At 35.7% G+C, this 21,729-nt stretch overlaps 2 protein-coding genes across 2 annotated transcripts; one reads left to right on the plus strand and one right to left on the minus strand.

Annotated features, from left to right (window-relative positions):
- The first annotated feature begins 517 nt into the window (after positions 1–517).
- Positions 518–14,541, plus strand: LOC121265054 (kinesin-like protein KIN-7K, chloroplastic). Its single transcript, XM_041168506.1, has 25 exons — positions 518–943; positions 1,517–1,552; positions 1,637–1,928; positions 2,015–2,112; positions 2,291–2,380; positions 2,713–2,765; positions 3,799–3,864; positions 3,965–4,018; positions 4,096–4,155; positions 4,523–4,601; positions 4,962–5,029; positions 6,736–6,798; positions 7,665–7,769; positions 8,833–8,937; positions 9,103–9,210; positions 9,298–9,444; positions 9,828–10,010; positions 10,162–10,320; positions 11,400–11,630; positions 12,397–12,537; positions 12,628–12,753; positions 12,839–12,889; positions 13,083–13,130; positions 13,228–13,431; positions 13,684–14,541. The coding sequence occupies exons 3-25, from the start codon at positions 1,681–1,683 to the stop codon at positions 14,245–14,247; spliced, it is 3,051 nt and encodes a 1,016-aa protein (XP_041024440.1). The 5' UTR covers positions 518–943; positions 1,517–1,552; positions 1,637–1,680; the 3' UTR covers positions 14,248–14,541.
- A 6,064-nt stretch (positions 14,542–20,605) lies between these two features.
- Positions 20,606–21,523, minus strand: LOC121266256 (calcium load-activated calcium channel-like). The gene has a single exon (XM_041170031.1). The coding sequence runs from the start codon at positions 21,382–21,384 to the stop codon at positions 20,809–20,811; it is 576 nt and encodes a 191-aa protein (XP_041025965.1). The 5' UTR covers positions 21,385–21,523; the 3' UTR covers positions 20,606–20,808.
- Positions 21,524–21,729: the final 206 nt, after the last annotated feature.

Raw genomic sequence — 21,729 nt, forward strand, 5'->3', positions numbered from 1 at the left:
ATATATTTTTTCTTTTTATTATTTAAGAGTAATGGTACATATAATTATATAATACGTAAGTATTGTATAATTATTTTAAAAAAGAACGAGGTATATTATTAAAAAATTAATTTTTTTTTCATATAAATTATGTATTTACTCACGTTTTAAAAAAAAAAAATATAATATTTATATATTACAGGACTGTAAATATCATTTATCGTTATTTAAACGAGTGCTACTTGATCATGCGTGCGCATCACCATTAGTGTGTAGCTTTTTATGAATTAGAAAAAATAAATAAATCTGGTAAAGGACAAAAGCATACACACACCAAAAAAAAAAAGTATTACGAAAATGTTTGTGCCGTTGCCATTGCTCCAAACGAGTTGATCGGGACGCTGTCCAAAATGACCAACTCGATGTTAACTGTTAAGCAATTCTCTGGCGTGTCGGTCGGAGTCCTGACTCCTTTTAATATTTGTCCGGCTCAGTAAAAATCATGCCGTTATAAACACGTCGCAAAGTCCTATTTGCCGCACGTCCAGGGAGACTGCTCTCTCAAAACAAAAAGCTAGAGAGAAAGAAAAGAAAGAAAGAAAGAAAGAAAGAAAGACTAGCACATAGCATAGGGAGAGAATATATTGGAGTAAATGATGAAGTCAAGAATTATTTTACTCTACTCTTCTTCTCTTTCTGAAAAAAGGCGAGTGTGGTAGAGTGCTTTTGCCCTACAATGGAGGGCATCCCTTCCAAGGCAAGCAAGAAAAGCTGAACGGAATTAGATGATTGACTCTTCTCTCTCTCTCTCTCTCACTCTCTGACTGATTAGCTCGCCCGCCCGCACTCTCGCTGTTAGATCTGATTCTCTCAGCTCGAAGAAGATCTCCCTGATTACTGACTTTCTCTGCACTATACATTGCTGGATTTTCTCTGCTGCTAACGCTCGTCTGCTTTATTTAAGGTAACCGTCAAATCTTGCTCCGTTTGGTTCCCAAGAAAATGGACGAAACGAAGGGAAAAAAGAAGAAGATAATTCCGAGTTTCTATATTCGTTGCATGTTTCGACAGTTGAAAGGTTTGACTGAGGAATGCATGTATTTTCCCGTCACTTTCGCGGCAATGACGTACTTCAACCTTGTTTTCATTTGCTTTCTTTTTTGGTTTCAATTCATGCGCCTTTTCTCAATTTGACTCTTCTCGTTTTCTTGCCTGATTCGATAATTGTTTGCCTACTTTCTATTTAATTGCCGAGGAAATGGAGGAATACAGATTTTGCAGTTTTAAGTTTTCAAGTGGCGGTGATGCTGCAAGAATTGGAAAATGTCAATTCAAATCATCCAAGGAGTTAATATGTTCTCTCTTCTTCAGTTCTAAAAATGACACTTTCGAATAAAAAATTCTTGATTTGTTCTTTAAACTTTTATCCTTCAGTTTCTTGGCAAGCAAACAACAACGTAGATACTTGATGAGCTCAAATTTTGAAGATGTTTTTCACTAATTATGAACTCATTTTTAGTTATCAATGTGTTGGCAGATTAAATTGTAGAAAAAACTTATGACACATATTCTGGTAAGAAATTACTCATAAAGAAATGTAAAGAGCGTAATATTTCTAAGAATTCATAATTTGAACTTGTTTCTGATTGAATTGCAGTCAATGTTTATTTTGTTCTGTTGAAAGATTGACTGGAAGTCGTAATGGCGTCAAAACAAAGATCAAAATCGAAGAAATTGGGTTTGAGCAACTCTAAAGCTCCCAATTCTCCCTCATCTTCAACCACATCGTCTTCCAAACAGTTTCTGGACACATCTATTGATGGTCAGAGCTCTCCTGCATCTTCATCGGCTCGAAGTAAGCCTAGATACTTTTACTCAGAGAGTTTACCTTTGGATGCAGAGAGATCCAAAGAAAATGTCACAGTGACAGTCCGGTTTCGTCCACTAAGGTGCATCTCACTTTTCCAAACTCTATTGTTTTGAAAATATCTATTGGTGAGTGCTTTAAGTTGCTTTTGGTCTATGTTTGGAGCAGTCCGAGGGAAATCCGTCAAGGAGAGGAGATTGCATGGTATGCAGATGGTGATACAGTCGTGCGGAACGAGCATAACCCATCAATAGCTTATGCTTACGGTAAACTATATAAAACTCTGAAATTTGTATAAGAGCCCGCTTTCTGTTTAAACTTTTCCCACGATTTTATAATCCTGTTGTTGCATGCATATGTCTCTTTTCTTTTCATTCTCCAGAGAATTCAAGGTGTTGTTAGGTTTTCCATTCTAAGTTATGGTTTTCTGTTTCATGCTTCCAGATAGAGTATTTGGCCCTACAACCACAACTCGCCATGTCTATGATGTTGCTGCTCAGCATGTTGTTAGTGGCTCTATGGAAGGCATTAGTGGTAAAAAAAAAGTTTATCCATTCATTCATTATTTCGAGCTTTCACAATTTGTCTAATATATCCCAAGTGTCATCATCCTTGGGTACTCAATGACAAAGCAATGATTGTAATCCAGAGGAGGATGGGCTGGAATGGTACTTTTAGGTGGGTTTTAGGTGCTCTGTTTAGGTGGGTTGACAAGTTGACTGCTCGAATAAAAATTATAAGCATTTGTTGCATTAAAGTGAAATGGACTGATACTCTCTGGATTGTCATATGTATTGTTCTTTAAATTGCAGATGTCATGAAGAGTACTGTTTAAATTTTTATTACATGCTTTCCTTTTACTACAGGTACAATTTTTGCATATGGGGTGACAAGCAGTGGGAAGACCCACACAATGCATGTGAGATGATATATTTATGCCCCTCCTTTCTTATTTATCTGAGATACATTTGATAATGCATATTCCTTTAGTTTTCCTCTATAAATGCTATTCCACAATATTCTGCACGGTTAGAAATTATGACTTGGTGTGCTGTCATATTTTTTTGGTAGAGCTGATTCATGACCTATCTCTGTGTAACAGGAGTGAAATTGACTCCTAAATGCTTTCATCATGTTTTGGCCAATGTTATATAGGTGGTGTTTATGTAGGAAATCCATTTTCCCATAGTAGCTTCATTTTCTTGATTATCAATAAAGCCTATCCTGCTTATAAAAATATTTAAGTGATTTTGAGATCCGTTGAGTAGCTTCACTTTTAAAATTGCTATTCTATATACATTGCATCTGTACTATCACCTTAAAGTTGTAATTCTGCGTATATGACATAAGAAATTACTTAAGGCTGATGATGCTTCCAAGACACCCATAGACATAGCTTGTGTAGACAGCAAAGTTTTCTTTTTCATGTGGAAAAAAGAGATAAGTGATAACTTATTACCATTACCTCTTGTTGGTGCTTCCAACAGAACCAGCAAGTGGTGGGGGTTTTGGACTTGTGGTATATTTTCTCTATCTTTGTATTGAAGTGCGTTCACCAGGAGCTTATGTTCTTGTGTTGTGTTTTTCACCCTCTTAGCCACTATATTTGTGTCGTCTTTTTCTAAAGGGTAATTTTTCATTCTAGGTTGTCTTATGCATAGGTTAGATTATATCATCATGTTTGCATGCATCCATGTACATTACAAATTCCTTAACTACACAATTCAATGTTGCATATGCATTTAGAAATTTTAAAAGTCACTTATAAAAAAGAAAAAGAGAGAGAAATTTTAGATTCACGCTCTAACCAATTCAGTTTGAAGTCCCATCCTTTTGTTTGAACTTGCATTTGTCATATGCTGCACCATAACATGTATTCTGTTATATTATGGATTAATATACTTATGACATAACTTCTATTTGCATTTATATAGTACATATGACAATTGCAGGGTGATCAGAGGTCCCCTGGAATTATACCACTGGCAGTGAAGGATGCTTTTAGTATCATCCAAGAGGTACTGCATGAGGGATATTAGGCTACTAGCCTTTCTGTAACTTCCAACCTTAAATTTTCTTATTAGAGAAACTACAATCTGACATGTGTATATGCTTTAGACTCCAAATCGAGAGTTTCTTCTTCGTGTGTCATACTTGGAAATCTATAATGAGGTGAACTTCTTCACATTATTTATTGCTTTTTTGGCTTATGATTCTTTGCTATCTTTTTAAGGTTTCTTTTATTTCAGGTTATTAATGACTTGTTGAACCCGGCAGGCCAGAATCTAAGAATTAGAGAGGATGCACAGGTAGTCGTTAGTAACATTCTAAAACAATTACTCAAGTATTTTTTTGCACTCAATAGAGAAAATGACTTTTCATCTTGGAAGTTATTTACCTATACCTAGTATACATAAATTTTGATTTCTGAACATGAAGAAATTCTTCTCTCATTCTCTTCCAAGCATGGCACCTGTTTTACCTTAGCAGGACTTTATTTTGTTAGACAATTAGTGTTACACATTGAAAGATACAACATACACTCCTTTCTGACTCTTGTATGCTGGAGCCTTGAGTTTATTAATCACTGCTTTGGATTATTACATGGTTTGATAGTTTATCTAAAACTCTGTTTTCTATATGTTAAGTATTTTAACTATTGAGCGATGGCTGCAGGGCATCTTTGTTGAAGGAATAAAAGAAGAAGTTGTACTGTCCCCTGCTCATGCGCTTTCCCTAATAGCTGCTGGAGAAGGTACAAATCCGTTGTTATGTTTTGTCATGCAATGACAGCCAAAAGAAAAAGGGTGGATCAAAAGTAGTGATGGAGGATTTGTAAATGATCCGTTATCTATGAACAGCTTATTGTCACATGTGAACTCATGCTTTAGACTTCTTGCATTGTCAAAACATATTTATGACAGGATAATCAATAAATATACCCAAAGTCAAAAGCAGGGCAATATCTTTTGATTATGTCAGAGTAGTTTGTGAAACCAAATATCTAGATTGCTTGTCGCCAATCGAGGGTTTAATCCCACATTGTGCCCTTTTCCTGACACCATTCATGAAATTCTGCTCATGTTTTTTCTAAGATTTTAGTTGTTAATGACAGAGCATAGGCATGTGGGGTCCACGAATTTTAATTTACTCAGCAGCAGGAGCCATACGATATTTACACTGGTATTTTTCCCTATCTTTTTTTTTTTATCGTTAAACAAAATTTTATTGATCATAAGAATAGGCAAAGCCCAGGTATACGGGAGATATACAAGAGCATCATCTTAGCGTGCTATTTCAGTAATACTTTTTCCCTATCTTAATGGAAGCTTAATGTAGGTTTAATTAATTTTTGCATTTTGGTTACTTTCTTAATGATCATTCTAACTTTTTTCAAGCCTTTTTAGATTAGATTGCTTTTTCACATTTTCTTGATATAGAGACACAGACACAAAGACAAAGTCACGCTCTTGCGCACGCACACCCATCTTTTTGTGTGCTGAAACCTGCAGTGGAATGATAATAAGCATAAAATGTCTGTCATATATATGGTCTACCAGCTTACTGGCCCTTAGATGATGCAGCTATCTATTATTTGACGTAGTTGAACTCTGCAGTGTACTTTTCCTAGTTGAAAGGCCTTGCTATCTAGGTCAACAAGTTAACAACCAACTTATTGGTTATATCATGGATTTGCTTGAACACTTCTGTTTCATCCATATATACCTTTTGTTAAGATATAAAATAAATAATTGAATATACATCTTCCCATCAGGTTAAGCTTTTGGGATAAGTAGTAATTTCATATGGTATTAGAGCAGAAATCCTGAGTTCGAATCCTGACTCTACACTCTACCCCATTTAATTAAATATTCCACGTGTTGGGTCATCCATTGAGGGAGAGTCTGGCTCACACGTGAGGGGGAGTGTTAAAATATAAAATAAATAATTGAATCTACCTCTTCCCATTAGCTTAAGTTTTTGGGATAAGTGGTGATTTCACACCTTTAAATAGAGAAAAATGGGAGATTGTAATGCTCTCTTTATGCAACTCAACTATTTACACAACATTATTATTTTTTTTTTATAATAAATCTTAGTTTCTATTGTTCTTATCCAAGTAATGTGGAGGTCCTTAATCGACTTAAATTCAACCCATTTGCTATGTTTTTGCATAATTTCACCATTCCTAACTTTTATGGAAATTTTGTACATTTTTCTTTTGAAAGTATAATAATCAGTCAATTCCATAATTACTTATCGGGTTTCCTCAAATGATGCGTGTTCTTTAAATTTTATTTTTGCAAGAATGGTTGCAAACTTATCAAATGAACATCTTCAGATAATATTGTGAAAACACTTACTCCAAAAGCCTCCACCCCCCCAAGGAAACTTCAACTGGGAAGAGAGGGAAAAAGAAAAAAACACATCATCTACCCGTTTCCTTAAATTGCTTAAAGCAACTCTTGCTCTACATTCTTTGGCATGAGCCACAATTTTCAATTCTATTGCTGTCTGATATAATTTCTTAATGAATTTTATAAAAATTATTATAAAAAAGTTCTATTGCTCTCTTTTGGTATGACTTTGCCATTAGTGCTGGTTATTTGTTTGGCCCTCCTAGTGAGGAAGTGTATATATGACCATTGGTTGTTTGTTCTAAAATGTTATTAGGTGCTTCACTCTCTTCTTTTCCCCCTCCATTATTATAAGAAAATGGTGTTGTTCCCTCATTTTGAAGCATGAGATGCTATTATTTTTTTTCCATTTTCTTGGTCTTTTCAATTAAGTACAAACCATCTCATCTTCCAATGATTAAATTTTTTACATATTCATTTTGGGTTTTTATTCCTTTGAACTTAAAATTTCTTTTACTACCTTGTTGACAGACAGTTGAGAGCAGCCCATGTGGTGAAAATAGTGAAGGGGAAGCTGTAAGCCTGTCACAACTGGTAATTGTTTGACATAGCTGAAACTACTTGTTTCCTTTCCATGTTTCACTAGTGATGTGGGACGAATGAATTGAAAAAATAAGAGTTCTAATTTGTCTGAAGTACTGATATTTCTTTTATTTATTCTATGAGTTGTTATTTTGAACAGATTGAGTTCAATTAGGATGCTTACTTCGAATTAGATTAGGTTTAGGAGTCTTATTTGGATTTTATTTGCTTAGAAGTTTATCTGAAATAAAGCCCTAATTGTATTAAGATATTCTCTAGTTTGTTTAAAGATATTTTATATTTCAATGGGGACAAGTTATTTTGGGAATGGAATAAAATTTTGAGAAAGGTGACTTTCTTTCTTCCCTTCCCCCACTTCTTGATCTTGTTCATTCTGAGTGTGTTTGGATGTTGAAAGAAGTTGAGTTGAGTTGAGTTGAGATGATAAAATATTGTTAGAATATAATTTTTCAATATTATTATTGTTTTAAAATTTGGAGAAGTTGAATTGTTTATTATATTTTGTATTGGGATTTGAAAAAGTTGTAATGATGAGTTGTGATGAGTTGAAATTAGTTTAATAACCAAACGTACCCTCTCTCCCCTTTTTTCGGACTTCTTTCATTTTCTTCCCTCTTTAGCTTCTTTGGTGGCTTATTCTCTCTTATTTGTTGCTTCTTCTGCTTAACTTCTTCTCTGCATCTTCTTCTCTTCTCTTCTCTTCTCTTATCTATTTAAGCTTTCCTCTCAATTCTTTGTTGTCCTGCCTCAAGTAGGAATCTTAACCTCCTTTAGTTCCATATTTCACTTAAAAAATGATTCTGTTGGTGTGTATTCCCATTGTATATAACTATTTTATATTTTACTTATACCTGCAGAACCTCATCGATCTGGCAGGTTCTGAGAGCTCAAAAGCAGAAACTACGGGTGTGAGACGGAAAGAAGGATCCTATATTAATAAGAGCCTCCTGACACTTGGAACTGTGAGGCCTCAAACATTGTGTTGGTCAAGCATTTTTGGAATTCATAGTGCTTTTTGTTTGCTTATCCTTTTGATTCCATTATAAAATCAATTTTTATCTTTCTGGCTCTGGTTTCTTCCAAAGCGTGCTATCGTTTATACTTTTTTTCTGTTACTATTACGCCATGTTTTTGTGAGAACTAAACAAGTATATTATGTTTGTGGCTTCTAATTTTACAGTTTTGATGGATATTTAAAATGGTCTTTCTCATCAAAGGACTAAACACAACCACCAGTGAGATTACAGGAACAACTTGTAGTAAATATTGGTAACTCTTTTTTGGGGTCTGGACTTCAATAAATTATGTAACTAAAACTTATCATTAGCAATACTGTAAAATCTATATCTTAAGTTTTTCCCTTCTTAGTGGATATTCATAATTGAATTTGCATAGTTGATTCCTTTTCTTTTTTAGTAAAAAATCACTCGAGTTGATTTCTGAAATATGAGACATGTTTTGTCTATGCTTAGAATATTTTTTTGAGATGTCAATTTATATCCCATGTGATATTGTGAAATTGTTTACAGACAGCCAATTTAAAAGTTGCCTTTTTAGAAGAAGAAATAGGTCCTTGTTTCTAGTCATATATAGGAGGAACTTCAGAAAGAGCTTATAGCAATTTTGAATGTAAAATTTATCCACTTTGGATTTGAAATCCACTGCATAGGGCAAGGCAAGGTCACTTCCCTTGGTATTCAACTCTCACAAACCCAGAATGGTTTTAATAGGTTTGCTTACAGTGACCACATGCAATTGAAACAGATTGGTTGAGCATGGAACCAATTCTTGTCCTCTCTCTCTGAGACACACACTCTCCCTTTCGGTTTGATTTGTGGCATATTTCTTACCATATTATTTTAGCAAGTGCTTATCGGCTTATGTAGTTTTTTTTTTTGTCTTATCTGTTGGTTCTTTGTGCACACTCTCTTATAATTGTGCAATTGTTCAAAATATAATTATGTGCAAATGTAAATTATAAAAAAATTAATTATGTGCAAATATAACAATTTGTGGTTGTCATAGGTTATATCCAAGCTAACAGATTCCCGGGCTACCCATATACCGTACAGAGACTCTAAATTGACCAGGCTTCTTCAGTCTTCATTGAGTGGTCATGGACGTGTATCTGTAAGGCTTCTCATAGATATTTTTTTTAAAACCGGCTTGATATATATCTGGGTGAATGATTTGATAATTTTAGAACATATCTGTGGTAGCTAATTTGTTTTTAATGAACAGGTACTAATTACTGATTTTTATTTACTCATTTATCTCTGTGATCTGAAATTACAGCTTATTTGCACTGTCACTCCTTCATCAAGCAGTTCAGAAGAGACACATAACACTCTCAAATTTGCACACCGTGCCAAACACATTGAAATCCAAGCAGCACAAAACAAGGTCCATTCATTTTGTTATTTCTCTAGTTGTCTCTATTTTTCAAGTATCCTCTTTGGCACTTATATGAAGAAATAGTGGAACCTGCAGATTATCGATGAGAAATCACTTATAAAAAAATACCAAAACGAGATTCGTTCTTTAAAGGAAGAATTAGAACAGTTGAAGAGGGGGATTGTTACAGTTCCTCAACTGAAAGATACTGAGGAAGATGATCTTGTGGTCTTAAAACAAAAGGTACAATCATACTGATGTGGTTTATTTTGGGCTATTTCCAGGGCTTTGTTTCTTCTAAATATTTATATACTTAGGGTCCGTTTGGATAGTGAGATGAGATGAGATGAGTTGAGATGATTTGTGAATAGTAGTGAGATTATTAGTTGAAATTAGATGAGATGAGATGAAGTGAGATGTTTCATCTCACCTCTGTATCCAAATGGGCCCTTAATCTTTTACTTTGATATTTGGTCCCACTGCAAGTTTTGCCTATGCCCATGTTTTTGTTACATTCAAGAGACTGGGCTGTTTCCTTTAGATTGCTACTAACACATTTACTATTACTAAACAGAAAATATCAACTGACTTGAATCTTTTATTTTTGTACAACATGGTGTATAAAGCTAGAGGATGGTCAAGTCAAGCTGCAATCCCGATTGGAACAAGAAGAAGAAGCTAAAGCTGCTTTATTAGCCAGAATTCAACGGTTGACTAAATTAATTTTGGTCTCCACAAAACCATCGCAATCATCAAGAATTCCTCATCGACCTAGTAATAGAAGGAGACATTCCTTTGGTGAAGAGGAGGTATGACTGAGTTGTACCAAAAGTTTCTTTCCCCCTTTTCTTTGTTTTTTGTTTTATGCTGCCTTTTCTTCTTCTTATTCCTCACTTCTATTTTATCTGATAGTAAGCAATCTATTTGATCTGATCGTGGTTGCTTATGTAAAACATACAGCTTGCATACTTACCTCACAAAAGGCGGGACCTGGTATTAGATGATGATAACCTTGAATTGTATGTTTCTCTTGAGGGGAATGCTGAAACCACTGATGATACATTGAAGGAGGAGAAAAAGACCCGGAAACATGGATTGTTGAACTGGTTAAAGCTACGGGTATGTAAAGCATGGATCTATGTTTCTCTTTTTTTCTTTTTCTTTTAAATTTTAATTATCAGTTAGTGATTTTCATCAGTTCTTATGTTTTACTTAGCACTCCCTCCCTCCCCCCCCCCCCCCCCGGGAAAAAAAAGCGCTTAGATCCCATGTTTGTTAATTAAAAAATTGAGAGTATAGATATAGCAACTTTTGGAGTTTGCCATGTATTTCATCCCTTTCATGTACCGTTTGCATCTTAGGAGTTGGATTTCGTTTTTCATTTCTCACTCTTTCTGTTCTTCCCTCTGCACTACTAGTCATGGTTATAGGATTCAATAATCTATAGAAAACATCTGAAGTCTAAATATTGGTCATTAAAGTGTTTGTTCGTGCGATTAAATTTTACCAATAATTATTAGAAGCTCAAATCCTTTTGTGATTTCCTCAGAGAGGTATTTGGGGTATTAAAGTGCCTAGGAAAGTTGATTTCTTCCTCTGACCAGTTGCTCTGGAGAGAATTCTATTTGTGATAAAGTTAAAGAAAGAATGTTATCTAGGTGGATTGGTGTTGTATGTAAAAGTGTAGTGACGGGTCTGTTGATCACTTCTTACTTCATTGTTCTGTCGCTGGCAATCTTTGGTCTTTTCTTTCTAAAGTTCTTGGGTTTGAGAGAGTGATGTCTGAGAAGGTTGTTGGTGTCGCTTTGAATTTTCCATTTCCATTGATGCATTCCATTGTAACGAATCTATTACAAACTCCTAGACAGCGGGAGAAATAAAAGTTAGTTTCCCATGAGACTTTTTGAAATATTGCTTCAAATAATTCCAGAAGTAAAAACAGAGCTTAAATCTTAGTTAAAAACATTATACCAAGAAAAGATTAAGAGTCTACTTTATGACCATGCAATGATGATCTTCGTTCTACTTCCTTCCATGTTCTTGATTATCTGTGAGTTTAATGGTTGTCAATGTCTATGCAAGCTTAAAGTCTCAGACATATTTAAATAACATAAACTTTTTTGCCTCTTTTTTTCCTTCTCTAATTTATTTCAAGTTTTGGAGCTTCTGCCAGTTACTTTTTGTTTTTGCTTTGTCAGAAACGAGATGGTGGCTTGGGAACTTTGACAGGCACCAGTGATAAGTCTAGTGGAATAAAGTCTACAAGTACACCTTCAACCCCTCAGGGTGAAAGTAGTAACCTCCATACAGAAGCCGGACTTTCCCATTCTCTGCTTGCAGAAAGCCCTCCATCTACGGATCTTTTATCTGAGGCTAGAGAGGACAGTGACATTCATGGGGATAATTTCCTGGGGCAAGAAACACCTCTGGTATGTGATTGATTGCTTTTTATCATGAAATTAAATTGTACATGAGCCAACATATTCATTTCCTCAGTGTTATGTTCTCAATTTTGTAATATACTTTGCTAGAGCATGTTGGCTTGAAATATCTCAAAAAGAACTTCCATCATTAAAAGGTACTAAAGATGGATGAATACCTTTTTTGATAGGTCTCAGCTCTAGACCTCTAGCCCAAGAATTCAGCATTACCATTTTACCAATCTATTGTGTTAATGAAACTTTAGTTTTTCTTTATGTTACCCTTGAAGTGCATGTCAGTGAACAAATGTTGTTGTCAATTAAGAAACTATGCTTGCCTTGCCTAGCTAGGCGTTTATCCTGTTTATGACCTGTGTACTTGGGCTTTGCCTTGCCTTCATTAATAAAATGATTGCTCTCCTATAAAAATGTGTTGATAATTATAAGAGTACAAATTGTTCGTATGTGGTACCTTTATTTGCTCGGTCAAATTCTGCACTCAATTTCCATTGCAACTTCCTTCTTTTTTATCTCCACTAATACCTCAGGTCCCATGCTGCTTCGAGTGCTCGAATATTTAATTTTTTCTCCCTTAGAAATACCATCTTAGCCTCTTTTGCACAACTTTGGGGGGTGTATTTTCTTCCCAAAACATGATTTGAAACATTGTAGTTCCAAATAAAAAGGTTCATTATAAATCTTTCCACAGATTCCTTGCATATGAACAGAGTTAGACCTCCATGTACTCATTTATTTGTTTTTGAATTTTTTCCAGACTAGCATAAAATCAATCGATCAGATTGAACTTTTAAGGGAGCAGAAAAAGATCTTGTCTGGAGAGGTGGCACTCCATTCAAGTTCTTTGAAGCGGTTGTCTGAGGAGGCTGCAAGAAACCCCCAGAAGGATCAGATTCATGTAATATCTTGTTACCCTACCCTGGACTGTTTCTTCAACTGCGAGTATTTTGCCTTAGAACTCAAATCTTATTGTTATCTTTCAATTTAGGAGGAGATCAAAAGTTTGAAAGATGAAATCATGGCAAAGAATGAACAAATAGCTTTGGTGGAAAAACAAATTGCTGATTCCATTATTGCTTCTCACAATAGGATGGATAATTTGGAGTTATCACACGTAAGTCAAGTTTTCCTTCTTGCTGTGTTTGCGGCTTTCTGGTTTCTCATGTCAAACTTATGCTGCTTCTTGTTTTTTGCTGCAGTCTGTTTCTGAAATGATGGCGCAACTGAATGAGAAGTCCTTTGAACTCGAGGTGATCAGTCTGTATATCTTGATCCAATATTTTTAGTTGATTAGTTACAAAAATATCCATATTTTAGTTTCAGGTTTGTTTAACAAATCTAAGTGGAGTGTTGCAAAGAAATCAAGTCACCAACAAAGTTATGATATGTATGAAATGATGTCATTTTCTGCTGTCATGAGTGCTTTTATTTATTTTTTTTCAGGTTAAAATTGCAGATAATCGTGTGATTCAAGAGCAGCTCAGCCAAAAGGTGCAAGAACCACATGAACAAAATTCTATGATTTTATTTTTTGGTTTTTTAGTTATGCTATTACTCAGAGTCGTGACTTCTTGTTACCTTCTTTCAGATTGGTGAATGTGAAGAATTGCAGGACACAATTGCCTCCTTGAAGCAGAAGCTCTCCGATGCACTAGAGTTAAGAAATTTGAGTCCCGTAATCAGTCATTCACAACAATATACTGAAACAAAGAACTGCCATGGAGAGCATGGCTCAGACAAAGGGAGTGCAGCATTGAATGATATGAGCGAAAGACTGCTCTTACAAGCACAGGTTTCTACCTTCTCCATTATCTAATGCTACCGGAGGATAGCCATCTCAATATGAATTTTTCTATTTTGCAATGCATGCTATAAAAAGGAAAACAGCACAAAAATTAGTACTGATGTCTGCGTCTCCTTTTCCCCGTATTTTCTTCACGCTGATTGCAACTTGACAATATAGGAATCATTCTATCATTGTTTGATGGCGCTCTTTGTAGTTTGATTTGTCAAGTGGGTTGATGTTACTTATTTTTTCAATAAGGAAAAGGAGATTGAAGAACTGAAGCAGAGAGTGGCAGAACTTGGAGAATCAAAAGAACAGCTAGAACTTCGGAACCAGAAACTGGCAGAGGAGAGTTCATATGCCAAAGGGTTAGCCTCAGCAGCTGCTGTTGAGCTCAAGGCATTATCAGAAGAAGTTGCCAAGCTAATGACTCATAATGAGAGACTAGCTGCTGAGCTGGCGGCATCTAAGAACTCACCTACTCAGCGTAGAAATAGTCCTGCAGTCAGAAATGGCCGGAGAGAGAGTCATGTCAAGAGAAATGATCAAGGTGGTTCAGTCTCTGATATGAAGAGAGAACTGGCCGTGAGTCGCGAGAGAGAGCTTTCATATGAAGCCGCTCTATTAGAGAAGGATCATAGGGAGGCCGAGCTTCATAGAAAGGTGGAGGAATCCAAGCAAAGAGAAGCTTATCTGGAAAACGAACTTGCCAATATGTGGGTTCTTGTGGCGAAGTTGAAAAAATCCCATGATGCTGAAACTGATGTCTCTGAGTCAACAAGAGTGACTCAGCGAGTTGACGGTAACGGTTTTGGGATTTAGAAAATGATTCCATGATGAACTGGGCCATGGATGGGATGATTGGTTCAGAGAGAGAGAGGTGCGTGTGTTTAGAGATTTGGTGTGCATGGTAGGAAATTCCTGATTGTGTATATAACAAATGACAGCTTCTTGCTTATTGATGTCCCCCCGTGTTTATTTATCTAATGTGACGTTTTTCTCTTGGTGTAAAGGCCATTTTATCCGCCCGCATGTGCTATATATAGGGAGAGTTTGACTGTTAACTGTGATTTTAAAGCGACATTGTACTAATCCAATATTCATTTCATTGGGACCTATCGATTTGTGTTGTTAAAGCATGTATCATGTACAAGCTTGCAGATTTCATGCATCTTTTTTTTTTTTTTTTTTTAATGAAAAATATTCCACATTCGTCTGTGAAAGGAGATGGATGCAAATAATTATAGTATACGAATCTTATCCGGCCGTGAGTGTATGTAAGTATCGTACAAATAGTACTATACTCTAAAATAATCTTATTTTAGCATAAAAGGTTTATGATGTATCCAAATCGAATAGATTAAAATTATAAGAGAATCTCTATTTAGTACACCCATAGCTTTTTGCCACCTAAGTAAAATTCATGAGAATTATGTAAGAAAAAGGGGGGAAAAAAATTGACTGATACGCGAGCCCCCGAGATTTTAACATGATGGCAATTCGTGTGATGCCATACATAGATGATAGACTTTTTTAAGATGGAGTGTTAATAACAACTAAAAGCAGTAGTACTTAACATTATGATCAGCACCAATATTCAGTCGATCTGCTGATCCAAAAGTAGTGTATATATATATATATATATATATATATATATATAGCTGGTCCACTAGTTGAGAAGAAAACTCGGGGACCTGGAATTAGAAGATCAGTGGTATCTTTGAAATAAAAGTACCATCTTTTCAATTCATGTAATTAATACGACTACGTTCTGATGTACGTACTGAAAGAATTACATAAATCATGTATATGGAATAATAATTAATTATGTTCCAATATTCCAGACTTAACCAGCATATATATATATATATATATATATATATATATATATAATATCATATATGTTATATATATTTCAAGTCTAGGAAAACGGTGAAGTGTAATTGCCATTTGATCAAATTCGATCGGCCTTCCTGCTAACACTCTGAAGGGGGAAAACACAACGAAAGAGCAACTAACAAAACCAATTGAGCATTAGATTACACATCCCATGTTGTCTTACCTTTATATATATACTCATATGATTTGGAAATGCCTCGTAGCATCTTTCAGCAGCATAGGAATGATAAAACAGGAAAGGGCGCGCAGGGGGAAGAAAAAGCTTGTTTTCATGTCCTACACACACACACACACACACATACTAATTCTAGCTAGTTTACATATTCGCACTGATCTATATCTAATGCTCATATATTTTATGTATTTATAGGAGAGTTGAGAACTACTATTCATGTTGTTAGAGCCTTAGAGTTAAATCCAGCTTTGCCTTGTAATTCGTGACCTCGGCGCCATGCTCGCCTCCATAAAATCCCTTATCATTTTCATCAGCACCAGTTGCCATAGTTGACACTTCAACAGCCCTTCTTCCCAGAGTCAGCTCAAGAAAGGAAATTATTTTAGGCTTCACATAAGGATGATGCTTATCTTTCCTATAAGCAGCCCTGCCTAGGTTAATCTTGCATCCACCCACGCGTTCAGACCCAGAAGGATCATATTCCAGCCCTGCAAGCTTTATCCCTTGTGCATTCTCAGGAATTGATCCATACCCTACCCTTGATTCCGAATGATAATAATTTACATGACCATTGTTCGCCCCATATTGTTTAGTCATAGACACGGCCCAATGTTCAAAGTTCCGATCATCATTGGCGGTACCGCTGTTAGAGGTGCGGGTGTCAGAATATTGATCTCTTTCATTGTTGCTCGGCTTTTCTCGACATAAAACCTCCGTCCCTTATTGCGTTCTTTCCGGTGCGCGTTCTGGTGGCCTCCTAGAGCCTGTGAGGTCGGAAAAGTTTTGGAGCAGAGTGGGCATACGAAAGGAGGGTGCAAACTCGGCCATGCACCCATCTTTGTCCTAGTGTTTGATAGAGTACTGGTTGGTGAGCTTTCAACAGAGTTAGCTTTTCCTAGCATCTTGAAGAATTATCAAGAAAATGTAGCTAAAATCAGAGAGAGAAAAGATCGAAACAATGACTATAACGATCCGGAAAGGAAAGGCTTACGAGAGACTGAGTGGTAGCACTGGATGCTGAAGTATGAAGAGGATTCTATAATCTACATACAAGAAAGTATTGGGTCTATGTAGAGTTTTTGGGTTAGGGAAAAGAAACTTTTAGCAATCACTCCCAGAGACAAAGTGCATGCAGCGGCTAAGTGAAAACAGGACACGTGTGATCGACAGGTTAGAGATTGACCATGGTTAGAGAGGTAGCTCTTCTTTTGGAGGAGTACGTACACAAACGGTGAACTTCAGTACTCCTGACCTCTGATCCCTCCCATTGAAGACATTCGTGTTATGATGGAGGCCGTGAGCTGAGCGCCAGCTACCATGTAGCTCAAAAGCCCAAACTTAATAAGTAAACAAGCTAATTAAGCACGTGTTTTAAGTTTGCAAACAACTGAGTGAAGTGAAGTGATTTACGTAGTAGTTCTCTCCCCTTATTTTTATTTTCTCTCAGCTGTTAAAAGGGCAGCACATTTCTCAACGAAGGGTAAATTTCAACTCATTATAAATCTTCTTATCACAAAAATTTAAATAAATAAATTTAATTATTTGTATTGTATCACTTATATTCTTTCCAATGTGTGAGTTAGACTCTCTTTTAGTTAATAGGTCCAATACATAATATATCTAATTAAATAAATGAAGTGTAGAGTCTGGATTCGAATTTAATATCTTTGTGCTGATATTTAATTAAATGAGTAATATCATATGAGATTATCAATTGTTTCAAAAAAGAAAATATTTAATTATATATCATTAATAAATTGTGTTTCCATGCATTGAACTCAAAAGAAATAAAGAGGGAAAGAAAAAAAAAAAGCAAGAAAGATTATGCAACAAAAATGAACAAATAATTTTTCTATGATTAATAGGAGTCGGCCCGAGCTTTGTTATTTATCATCTTTATACATAACATATCAAAGTTATTTTTATTTTTTTAAATTTCTTTTAGTTTTATTCTTCATAAATTAATTGATTTATTTTACTCATTATTCATATACCATATATTTGATAACAGAAAAAATAAAAAAAATAAAAAAATTATATGTGGTATATAGTATGAAAATGATGAGTAAAATTTTTCTAAATATACAGCACATAGTACTGCTCTTTTTGTCTCTCTCACGGGGGAGGATGAATGGCCACGTGCTAAACCACACACACCAAGTGTACGGTAGTCTAAAGGTTAGTCATCCCCACTCAAAATGTCTGCATCTGTGATTGCATAACAAGAATAGCCATCTTATTGGGCCGACTCATAAAATTAATCAAACCTCAACTAAAACAGTTAGCTTCAAATTTAAGGCATATGTGCCGAAATCTGCTTGTATTCTTTTCCTCGGCGGCGGCGTCGTTTCCTAAATTTCTGCAATAATGCCATAAATTTCTCGAGGTCCAGCTCGCTCGCTCTGGAAGGATAGAACACCACCTAAAGGCGTCACGACAGTTGTTTTGTACGCAGGTTTCGATCCATTACCCAGCCCAGGTGTGGGTAATAGAAACTTGGGCTTACCAGCTCGGCTTAAGTAAGCCCATCCCAGTATTTGCAATTGGACAAGCTCTGATTTGGGCTTTAAGCCTGTGTTGATATAATCCAAACCCTAATAAAATTATTATTTTTTCTATATATATATCTTTCTCCAATTTTATTTTCTTTTTGATAGATTCGCTTAATTTACATCTATATCCATGTTTTCGTTTTGCGAAATTATTATTTTTTCCTCAAACTACCACTACGAGTTCTACGACAATTTAAGTATTTAACCATCAAACTGCACTTAAGATATTAAATTTAAAACATAAATTACGTTAGATGTATAAATCTCGATGACATGACACATTATTATAATCTTAAAATGATGTGCGAAAATGACAATTTAATAGGGAAAAATAGAACTTTCCCGTCCCACACTCCACAATTATGATATTTGTGAAAATATTCGTATTTATGTAAGAAATATTGATCGATCATAAAATCGATGTGCGCATGAAATAGCGCAATAGACTGCTTCCAACCATCAATATGGAAACTTGCCCCTCTCCACCATTCCACCAACACTGCTGAAATTTCATAGTGGAAAGGACCCTCCTAGTTTGTAATATTTAAACACTCAAACTATGTATTTCTTTCTCCAGTTTTTTATAATGAAATAGCTAACTTGCCGAGAAAAAAAAAAGAAAAAAGGAAGAAGCTGTATAATAATGATTCGTTATGTTAACAGTTCTATTTCTAATTCCTTCTACACTTACTGAAAACAACTGAGACATTAGCATCCAAATCAACCAATCCAAACCCGAACTCATTTATCAGGATTGAACCCATCTCAACTCGCAGCCTATCCCAAACCTGAACCCATCCAACGTTAGCCAGACGATTGCAAAGACAAACTAAGATAGATAGTACTTCTAATTCATCCAAATTTGGGCGTTGAAAGCTGGGGGAAGGAGGAAGACCAAATGGCAATGCCACCACTTAAAGAGGTGGTCGGTTTAATATCAATAGTATCCTGTACAAACATAGCACACTTGTATGCCACAAATAAAAGTAGAACCAGATAAATTGTGGGTAGATGTTAATTTATATCGCCCAAATAACTGAAAACCAATCAACCTTGCTTCGTCTCATAATTATTACACTATCTCCTATCCCAGTCCATCAAAAAATAAAGTCTCGAGGTGAAAACAAATTGGTATATTGGTTAAAACAATCCAGCAAGAATAAATGTATTTTATGCTAATACTTTTTACTGTTCCGAATTTATTGAATAATAGCACTGGCCTTCGAAAGTGCGATACAAGTATATGCCACAAATGAAGTTAAAAAAAGAAAAAAGAAAAAAAGAAGGACATTCTTTAGGGTATAGATCAATGAAGTATAATCTTTTTCAAGCATCATGAACAAGAGCAATTCAATAAGAGGCAAAAGTACAATCACAATGAATGGCAACTTAGTAAGAGCATTTCTAAGCATCAAGATAAGTTGAATGTGGTTACTGTAGGAATAGGAACCAACAATTCCACTCATATCCTTTTTCATAATGCAAATTGAATTTTATGGATGCTAATTCATTCGCAATACATAACTAATAATCAAACCAGAGTTTGTTAAAGTACCTTTAAAATGCTTCTTTTTTTTTTTTTTTCAGACGACCAAGTTTGATTTCCTTATATTGTGGACAAAGTATAAATTAAAAACAACATTTCAATTAGAGTTGGTTAAAAAGGCCGCCCATTTCTTTATGGGAAATACTCTAGTGATACCGCACAAATGCCTGACACACACCCCAACTTAGGCAGAGTTGAAACACTGGCGTGCAAACAAAACAGGTTATTAATAATTAGAACCTCCAAGGACCAATATTAATGCATTTGAGTTTTTTCAAAATAACTAAACATGATTGATTTGAGGAAGGAGTTTCAGGTAAAGCATCTGACTAATAGCATTTCCTGAATGCACAAAAAATTTTGTCTGCAGAAAGCACTTAGCAACAGCATCCACGTGTGAGGAAAACAATGAGATATCCCATGACAACTTTAATCAACCACTAAACAGTTATTGCCTAATGCTGGTCTCACTAAGTGGCGTTCTGTAAGTTCACTCTCAAGACTCGAATCCCCGCAATTGCACTTTGCAGCCTAAGACTTTTACCATTGTCCCTTCTATTCTTGTACCTTTTGCGACAAATAGATCCAATCTACAGACCGAGTTGAATCTCTTGTAGAAAGTTTTAAGAGCAAGAATATTAGTAAGTTTAGCACTTGGAGCCCGTAACCATCTTTGCACAACTCAACTTCTACAATCAATAAATAGTATACTGTAACAAGATAACAAAAGCCAAACATCCGAGGGAAAAACTAGTTATTTCAACAATATTTGCATGGAAAGATCCTGATAAATAATGTTCCAATGCCAGCAGAAGATTACGAGGTGCAATAGTTTTGACGATAACACACTTGAAACTCACATGAATAAGATTACCATAAATAATCCAGCTTAAGACACTACATTTTTCGCAATTTTTTTTTTTTTTTATGAGTAAGAAGTATACATTTTTCGCAACTTATCCATAGCAAACACATTAATCCAAATCAAAAGGTGAAAACGTTTGGAAATTGAAAAGCTCAACCAATTCAAATTCACCTCAATTACCATTCATATCGATCCTACTTCTCATTAGAGAGTCAGACAATTATACTTTCAGGAAGCTTAAAATTAGAACAACGGTCAGCTCCGTATGATCTAGAACATAACAATCATAATTTGAATTTAAAACAAAAAAAAAAAAGGAAGAAGAAGAGTAGCGCAGTGAACCAGATCAATTGGTTTTGGGATCTGGCATGGGGAAGAGGCCGGAGCTGGCGCCGCGTGGTGGTGAAAACCCTAAGAACTTTTGCAGATTGGTACGAATACTAATCGAGCAGAGGAAGTACAAGAAGGCCATGGAACAATCGGTTGGATCGTCACCTTGTAGACCCCTGTGGCTCATCTTCATAACGATCCTGACGGGACTGAATGGTAATTTGGCAACCACCTTGCCTTCGAAGAGTGAGTTAAGAAGACCGAAGACGACGAAGAGGACAAGGGCGACGACGGCGCCGGACTTGAACTTGAAGAGGGAGAGGTCGCGGCTCGACTCCTTGAGACTGGTCTCGACGCGGTCCATCTTTTTAGTCTTAGATTTCTTGGCGATCTTGGCGGAGGATTCGGTTTTCATCGTCTCCAGCTTCTTGGCAGCCTTGTCAATTGAAGAACGGAGGGACTTGTAGGAGTTGGTGCGATAGATGAGGAGCCAGGAGATAGCCTCGCAGATTATGGCAGTGCAGAACGAAATGGCCACGACGGTGAGGCTGTCGGAGTACTTGAAAGAGGAGAAGATCTGAGGTGTGGCCATGGGAATAGGTGGTTGTTTGGCAGGTACGAAAGGGGCGAGAAAGTGCTTTTCCGAGAGTTCTACGGGGTTCGATGACTTTGAACTCAGTTTTACTGTGACTCGCACCTTTTTTCACTCGTGGTGGCTTGGTTGGTGGGTTTTGGAATTGTGTTTTGCTACTCATCCATTTTTTTAAAAATTTTATTTTCTTAAATTAATTAAAATTATCTAGTTATTATTCATACACATCATATTTAATAAGAGAATAAAATAAAAAATAAAATAAATATAAATATAGTATATAATGTGTTGAAATGATGAGCAAATTTTTTTTAAAAAAATTATTCGAATTGAACTTGCATGCGG

The sequence above is a fragment of the Juglans microcarpa x Juglans regia genome, chromosome 5D (genome assembly GCF_004785595.1).
Source record: "Juglans microcarpa x Juglans regia isolate MS1-56 chromosome 5D, Jm3101_v1.0, whole genome shotgun sequence".
NCBI classification, from domain to species: Eukaryota; Viridiplantae; Streptophyta; class Magnoliopsida; order Fagales; family Juglandaceae; genus Juglans; species Juglans microcarpa x Juglans regia.